Source organism: Perca flavescens, chromosome 18, assembly GCF_004354835.1.
Source record: "Perca flavescens isolate YP-PL-M2 chromosome 18, PFLA_1.0, whole genome shotgun sequence".
In the NCBI taxonomy this organism is placed as follows: domain Eukaryota; kingdom Metazoa; phylum Chordata; class Actinopteri; order Perciformes; family Percidae; genus Perca; species Perca flavescens.
Genome location: NC_041348.1, coordinates 23,051,986 through 23,060,970, shown reverse-complemented (window position 1 = coordinate 23,060,970; position 8,985 = coordinate 23,051,986). Strand labels below are relative to the sequence as shown.

The 8,985-nt window shown below is 39.4% G+C and overlaps 1 protein-coding gene across 1 annotated transcript in view; it reads right to left on the bottom strand.

Moving 5' to 3' along the window:
- Positions 1–8,985, bottom strand: part of LOC114572855 (disks large-associated protein 2) — an 81,309-nt gene that overhangs the window by 29,838 nt on the left and 42,486 nt on the right. Inside the window, exons 4-5 of the mRNA XM_028604637.1 lie at positions 5,816–5,969; positions 4,332–4,551 (exon numbers count right to left, since the gene is read on the bottom strand). Coding sequence (XP_028460438.1) covers positions 4,332–4,551; positions 5,816–5,969 — 374 coding nt within the window. The remainder of the gene's footprint in view (positions 1–4,331; positions 4,552–5,815; positions 5,970–8,985) is intronic.

Sequence of the window (8,985 nt, the reverse complement as noted above, 5' to 3'; positions counted from 1 at the left end):
TGTTCCGCCTTTCTGCTGCTTACAGTTTTCTGCTAAAATACAACTAAATCTAGTTCAATGTAAAACAAACGCAAGGGAATCATTTTCAACATTATTTTATTGAACAAATTGAACATTTAATTGTATGTAAAGGCACCACTTAAAATTATGACAGTTGCATTTGAAAGTGCAGTTTTCTACTGATATTTTCTTTCAACTAACTCAAAAAAATTTCTTTCGCGATATGTCGCAGCCTTTTGTGATGTGTTTATTGCTCCAGTTAATATTGCGATGACAATAAAAAAAAAAAACTATATAATGTGCAGCCCTATACACCTTATACCGGTTATTGAGTGCTGTCGACTACCTATGCTGGCACGGCTTCAACCAAGTGACATAACAGAAACGCAAACAGTGGCAATTTACTGCCGAGCCGAGTGGCACTTTGAAAATTCCTTTCCTTTACATTCCAGTAGTGGTGGGAGTATGTGTGAGAGGGGAAGCGGCACACAATGTTTGTTTAACGTAACTAGAAAGTTCATGTTTTTTTTTAGTGACAAGATGATAGCCTATATGGCAGTTAGTCTCAAAGAAAACTAAAACTGCACCGCCGAGATTACATTTTTGGGATTTTAAGCCGACGAAAGAAGTGAGCTGAAAAAAACGAGTCAAAGTGTGAACACCTAACCAAAGAGTTATTATAACCAAAGATACTAAACCATCTCTGTTATAACCTCACTGCAGGTAAAAGGTCATGGCTTAGAGGCGCATAACCACCATGTGGTCTGGAGTCTACACTGTTATTATGGGCTCTCTCAGCTGTTTCACTCGGGAGTGGCTGAGACAAGTGTGACACCTAGTGGTCAACTTCAGTATACCGGTCTGCTCCAGTATTAGGCATGATATCAAACCGGTTTGAACATTTTAGCCTAGTAGTAGTAAATGTACAGTGTAAGTTGTTTGTTTTGTAAACTTCACAGGCCTGTGCAAATGAACTGCAGTTATCAGTAACCAGGATACTAGTTTATCATGTCTATGGGGATATTAACCCGATTTCTCTGAGCTCATCCGGTGACTTTCCCACGCAGAAACTCGAGTGAAGATAATTACCTCTTCTGAAGAGTCCATCATGTTGGGGGTGGAGGGGGAGTTTGTCGTTACTTAGAGTTCCTCATGGGGCGGCAGAAACTATGCACTATAGCTTTAAGTATATTGTTGGCGGAATTCTTAATATCTTTTTGAAAGTTGCTTATCATCAGTAAAAATGTTGGATGAACTTTCTGTGGTGTTCAAGTATAGCATTTTACCAAATTTAAAATGGGTCAGCTCAAATTAATAGAGCTACTTCCTGCCAGAGCCAGTACGGAATAGACACCTTTTTTTAAAATAGCTTCTTGAGAGCCTTAACTAAGACAATAATGATTGTCATTAAACTCACATACTGTAGGCTTTTCACAATGTTTTTACACTGCCTTCTCAGTCATCTCAAGGCTTCTTTCCATCTTTTCACTGCACAGCACAGTAAAGAGTGGAATTAAACATGAAATACATCAATCATTATCAAATCATGAATCCATTTTCTGAGAACCCTTTTCTCAAAACATCAAAATGTTTATTTTTGTGCTATTTTGTGCAAAAGAAAAGATGTAAAGGGAGTAGAAGAATCACAACCCACTGGGTCAAGAAGCAGATATGAACCCTATTGAACATATCAGGTCCAAGGTGGCTGATTAGACCATGTGGAGTAAGTAACCCGTTGAGGGGAGGGGTCACTCCCCCCTCCGGGGCTGCACCAGGGAGAGGCTGCAATCCCACAGTCAAAGACAGCTGACAGACTCAATGCCAAGGGTTAGACTGCCACATGTGGCCTTTTTAAAAGAAGTCAGATTTTCATGGAAATAAAAAATAGAGTCCACACATGTACAGCAGACGCATGCTGCTCTCACAAATGATTGGAGACAGTGGCAATGCAATAATTAGTGCTATTTTACGGTTGCCATATGAAAACATTCCGAAAAGTTTGGGAGATATATCTCTCATACATTTACACTTACAATGTGGTCTAAGCACACGTAAAATAGTAAAATAGAGACATGGTAAACAACTCACAAAAGCCAGCATCACATTCATCACTGTAATCAATATTCAGAGGTATCAAGGTTTTAAGAATAAATCAAAGCGTCTGAGGTTTTGTGAGTTGTTAGGAACCGTGTTTGCTACTTAGGATAGCATATTGAGATATTTCTACCAACTATATAAATATATATAAACTCTATGTATTATTTTTACTGAGAAAGCAGTGCAAAAACACACATATACATAGATATATGTATGCGTGTCAACATTAAAATACCTGCAACAATCATCACTGATGCCTCCAGTTGTTCTTTTCCCCTGGTTATCCTTCAAGAGATGGATGGTCAAATGGAGAGGGGTTTGCTGCTCGTCTGCCCTATGGAGCACCATGGGATCCTTTCCCCACTCAAGGGCCCACTAGCCTCACACAGTGTTTGGTTCGTAAGCCGCTTACAATTTAATTATAAACTAGTACTGAAAACTAACATAAAAACATGATTCCAGGAATCAATGTTTTTTCTTAGCCAAGGTAGCCTGAATAAGTTATTTTATTTAATTTCAAGGCCACTATTCTGTCAGAACAGTGCAAACAGTACACCAAAGGAGAAATATAATTTACATTATGGCTTGACTGGGAGGTGACATTAAATAAAATAACTTATTCAGTACTGTATATAATTAATCACCATCTAGGGAACCCTTTGTCTGGGTTGCTATAACCTTATCTGACATATTATTATTTTTATTATTATTATTATTATTAATGAATCATGCCAAATTTCAAAATACAACTTTACAACATATGTACAGTCAACTGCTTGTTTTAGTCCACATAGAGCTGACAGATTTGGAGCAGAGAGTTAAATGAATAGAGTTCAGCAAATAAGACAGTGGGATTGGAGAACACTCCTGTATTCTCAGTACTTCTGTCACATCGAAGAAATCGTCGATGGAAACCCAATTGACGATGAAAGGATTCCAAAAACAAAAGTCCAGATTGCACAAGAAAACAAAACCCACAAAATGAGTAAAAATGCAAATATTCAATTGACAGAAAAGTGTACAAAAACAATAAAAATCCAGGTCATAATATTTAAAAATGCACGTAATTAAAGAAAAATGTTTCAATAGGGTTCATAGCTTTACTCTTGCAGGTAAACACCAAATGCACTTAGAGGGAGGGAGTTACTGCAAAAGACTCTGCTTGCACAAAGAACCTGAAATTCTAATTTTATATATATTTATATTGTTTGCACTGTGTCGCACAAAACCTTGAAATCCTTGCATGTTGTAATAAAAAAGCAGCATGTAGGACAAAAATATGCAAGTCCATAAACAAAATGTGCTGTTTTCAGAACATGTTGAGTCTGGATCCACTATCAAATTATAATTGTAGCTAAAAATTGAAATATGAACAATGAAATTATTAAGTTTGCTTAATTGGAAACCTGCAGTTGAAGATGACAGTGATTAAGAAACTTTAGGAAGTCCTGTAATAAACTTTACATACAACTGATTTATTTTGAGACCGCTGCTCAAAAGCTTGAGTTTCATGCCACACAATACAACAATACTGCAAATAATCAAGGGTTGTACTTCTCAAACTTGAATATGCCATCGGTAAACGGTTCCTTTGTGCAACCAGCATGTGTGTGTGTGTGTGTGCACCTGTTCTAGTTTCTAGAGGTTGTTGACTTACCTTTAATTGGTTACAAGATTTTTATTTTTTATTTTATGAGGTCAATGACCAGGTCAGTTACAAAGCCTACCCCTGGCCCGCCTCAGTCTTCATCCCTCCCTAAGTAACTCACACGCTTCGCACAACACATATATAACACCACAGTTTAACATGCTTAGGGTAGGGCCTGTTCCTCTTAGGCATGCCATGTAATGTGGCTGTGCTGTGTTGTAATATTGTGTACCGTGAGCATGTGTTAGTTTCTCAGTGTTTATGCGACCCTCCCACCCTTTTCCTAGTCTACAGCTTGGCAACACCACAAGTGACCAACCAGAAGCTTGGCTAATGATGCATGAATCGTGCAAAGTAACACACAAGCAAATCCATCTCAACAATTGGGAGTATGCAGAGGCAAAAACAAACACACGCACACCATAGCTTCCAAAGAAAATAACATGGGATCATTCAGCTCGGCATCTCTGAAGCTCAAGGGTTCCCCACTGTACATATGTAGGTATGTCAAGTTTGTGCCCATGTATAGGATGTATGAGGATATGTAGTCTAAGCCCTCTCTCATTTAGGGGGGGGATTGTTTTACCTGTTGTGGATCTGAGAGTTGAAGTGACAGTGGAGGATGTCATTGAAGGCAAGCAGTCGTCATCTTGGGAATAACCAGCCTGAATTGCACGGAGGTAACTGTGGCTTCGAGTGCGGAACGAACCAGGCAGGTCCAAGGCTTCCATGGCCTGGGATTCTACTTCACTAAAAACGGACTCGCAAACTGACTCAAACTGGCCATTGATCTCTGTCTCACTCACCTGAGAGACAAAAACAGGAATAGCAGTCCTTAATTTTTCCTCTTCCTTTCTCTTTCTCACTTTGATTCTTCCCCTTTGCACAGCAAATATGAAGGAGTGTTAGCGTTAGGAAATGCCACTCATTCCGACCTTAAACTGAATAAATGTCAAGATCAAATGAAAAAAGGCAGATGACAACAGAAAACAAACAGAAAAATATTCACTTTGTGTTATAAAACTTTCAATTTATCACATACCCCAAAACTATCTGTTACTATGTTACTACATGGAAAATAGGAAAACACTGCAGTCCCAATGTTTTATCTTGTAGCTCTAGCAAGTCTCTTACATATATTTTAAATTATTTTAGCTGACACAAGATTAATTATTTTTTGTCAAGAACATGCAACAAAATCATCTCACCATATGAGGAGGAGCTATCTTTTCAATTACGTTCTATCCTGTCATGTCCTCTCCTGTCCTCTCTCCACATAGGGCCTAATGTTTAACATACTAAATTATATTACAGAAGAGAGCTGGGTTCACCAGCAGTAAGCTGATAGTACAACCCTTCTTTTGGACAAAATCTTTCCTCCTCTTGTTACTCCTTTTCCTTATGGAGGGTTTCTTGCTGTGCCAACATCTTCATAGCAACCACGTCTTGTGCCACCATGGAGGTCCAAAACAGACTTGCACAACTGATGCAACTGTATAGATTCAGCAGGGTATGAAAAAGGGAGATAGCTAAAAAGGTTGGTGTGTGATGTTAGACATGAAGTTGCCTCTAGCCCTGGTCTCTAATTCTAAAAATTAGTAGTAGAAAAATAAGCTCAGTTAATTAAATTGGCATCGTTAGCTAATTAGCTGCCATGCCAAAACAGCAGGAGAGTGATGAATCGTTTATTTGTGGTCTATACCAGACATCCTTGTGCCAAATCAGGAGCCATACTGTTTCTACAATTTTACATTCCTTTATAACACGATACACTTAAAAAAAAAAAAACTGGAAACAACTGTGTCTGGAGCGAATTTAGAGGTAGACTATCAGTTAAATCATCAATTCCCAGTCCAAAAAAGATAATTAGTTATGCCTATTGACTTCAGTTGAGACAGCCATGATTGTCTACTGGTCAATCAGCTGTGGATCTCCAATATGGACACATGGATGTTTTATGTCTCTGTAATATTGTCTCCACAAAGCAACTACATACAAAACAACATAACATAAGCTCTCATTAATGTCTCCAGGTATTGCCTCTGTGCAATGTATGTGTTTAAGACTCACCTGGCTGACGCAGCTAGCCTGACTGAGGGTGCTGACGGCGCGCATGTAGCTCTGGTTGCGTGAGCGGAAGGGCGGGGGGTGAAAGGTGGCAGGGTCCAGCGTGACACTAGGGTGGGGTCGCATATCTCTTGTGGTTTGCAAGTGGTAGCCCTGGCTGAACAAGGACAGGGGGTAGGGATAGATACGATTGCACAGTTCAAAAGCCACACAAATGGAACATCACTAGATGATAATGTACTTAACAAATCTACTGGCAAGCATCTATGGGCATTATGTGACTTCTGTTTGGTATAGTTCATGATCAAGTATTTCTATCCAAAATGAATATCAGCCACTTGAATAACTTATCTCCTCTCCGACAGTATCTGAACTGCTAAGATCAACATTAACCTATTTTTATTGACTTGCGTTGTTAACTTCTAGTTTAGTTTCAAGTGTCCTATGATTCCATCCCAAAACTATAGAGAGCATGTCTCTCGTTTTTATTAGAGAAACAATGAGAGCTAGGAGCTGCAATAATAAGAGATTATTATATTCTCCACCAGAGGCTAAAGAACAAGAAGGCTGATTTGTTTGTGGACAAAAGCTGAAGTTATCAGAACCCTGCTGAGATGATGGTAACAAAAATAGTGTCAGTAGGGATGACAGATGCATGACGCCTCTCCAAGTTCATAGAATTTGGCTTTTTCTGAAAGTCACATAGAACAATAAGCTGAGTAAAAACAAGCTGAGCAACAATAGGCTTACCCCTAATTCCCACCAGGCGCGTGGCGTGCCCCGCGAGCAGTCGCGGCCATTCAAGTCAATGTTTGATATTCCACCAGCTGCGCCACAGCGTGTCCCAGAAGTGTGCGTGAAGCGGCTCTCTGCTCCCCTCCGCTAAATATATGCACCAGGTCCGTTCGGACAGCCAGGCAGGCAGTGAAACCGCGAGACTATCGAGTCAATTTACCAAAACACACCCCCAAATATTGTTTATGTCTTCTATTCTTTATGTCCTTAAAAATAAAAAAAGAAACTTGTTTTGGGGAGAATAAAATTACTATGGGCTGAGTTTTCCTAGTAACCTTACCAAAAAGGCTCAGGATGCTGCAAATCTTGGTATAATATGAAAATAATAATTTATTGAATCAATCAAATTTGAACATATGTGTCAGTGGCTTGTTGATCTTTACATTGTTAGTTAATTTCCTATCCTGGCCTGGGACACACATTCATACGGTTTGATAAAGTACTTATTGGACTTTAAACTTATCATTGCACTTATAATAACGAGCGTAGCTGTCCTCAATTTAGGTCATCGTGTACATCTCATCTCCAGTTTTTCCTGCATCCACCGTGTGTGTGTGTGTGTGTGTGTGTGTGTGTGTGTGTGTGTGTGTGTGTGTGTGTGTGTTACAGTGTAAAACGTTACGGCGTACATTGATGTTAAAATGTATACAGGTTGGCAGGACGATCTGAAATGTCTTTTGCTGTATGTTTTGTTGGTAAATGTGGGATGTTCGAGTCACACATGTCTCGTCTTCATTTCAGAAACAAGGAAATGAATTTGGCGACTTTGTGTCTTACGTTAACCCCGTTCTCACTCCCGCTTGGTCAGTAGCTCTTAGAGTCACATACTGATGCAAAGTCTGGCACGTGAGACTGCTGGGATTGGTTGAAGTTGTGGTGATTGGTCAAAATTGCAAGTCACGCCAAATTCACGGTGATTGGTTGAATTTGCATGAATTGTTGCGATTGCGACATCACGAAATCCTGGAGGGACTGATACACAGGATTGTTATGTAAAGTACTTATAGAGTCAATATAATCTGCGAGTCGGGCAGCAAAACGCTCCGCTTCAGAGACGCGCCCGGTGTAGTATGGTGCGTGGCCGAGGATGGAACAAAACAGTGGCGCAGCCGGAACGCAGCACAGACGTGCCCAATGGAGAATCGTAATTAGTGGGAATGTGAAGCAACAGTATCCTCTGGGTCACAAAATCACTTAATGGAATATTTGGTGGTTTGTGCTGGTTTACTAGGCAACAGATGCATGATGCCACAAAAGAGATGATTAGGAAATGATTTAAGAGTAATGCAACCCCCCTTGAAAATCTTTACTGACCTCCAGTGGTTTAACTTTTCACCTTGCTGCAGTGAATACAGGTGAACTCCACAACCCAGTCAGACATGAAACAACAACCCACTGCCTTTCAGCCTGGTGTTAAATTACTGTCCACCACAAGTTGTTTTCTGTATTTAAGGCGTCTGATTAATCAATCCCGAATGTTTCACATTCTGCTTGACCAGTGCAGAGACTTTTGCAACACATTATTTCTATATGTATATTTACAGATTAACAGATTATAAGTGTTGATACATACTTCCCACCACAATTATATCAATGAGTGTAGAGTAAATACCACAAAGACCTCTCAGTATAACACAATACATTGCCGGCACAACAAACTCCAAATGTATGGATTGTAACATTGTAATTTCCATGAAAGTAGGATTCATTCAAGGCTATTGTATTAGTACACCTAGCTAAAACTAATGTAATACAACTAACCAACTTTCCATGATTGTCTTTTTAATGCAAAACAAAACAAAACATTTCTGGGATTGAGAAATATACTCAAAACTTTGCTGTGTTACTGATCAAACACATCTCTCCTACCTTACGTTTCTCATCATTCAGTATTCTTTAACACAATAGACAGTAACTTTAATGTATGGCCTTCTGTATGACAACAGTTCCCCCATCCAGTAAACCCAGGCACTAAATGCACCTGTTCTCTTAAGTCTGACATTGTATAAATGTTTTGCTACAGACTTGTCAACAACACTGTGGTAAAATGAGGAGCATTGCCTGTGTAAGATGTTGGGCAAATATTGAAAAAGGTCACAAACACAAAACCCATTTGGTACTGCAGCATTCAGCAGAGCACTACTTTACCTAAACTCATAAAACAGTTGTCGGTTGAATACTTAGCCAACAATGCTCGAGCAAGTTAGTGATGTGGTTATAAAACAAGCCAAGAAGTACAGCCCAGCTCTAAATAGCAGCTTAATACAGTTATCCAGGCATGCATAAAGTTATGTAAGAAACGATAACCAAAACCCATTCTGTCGTGTTGTTGCCAAGCCGCTTCACTTAAAATCACCAAATAATGTAAAACTTTTTCA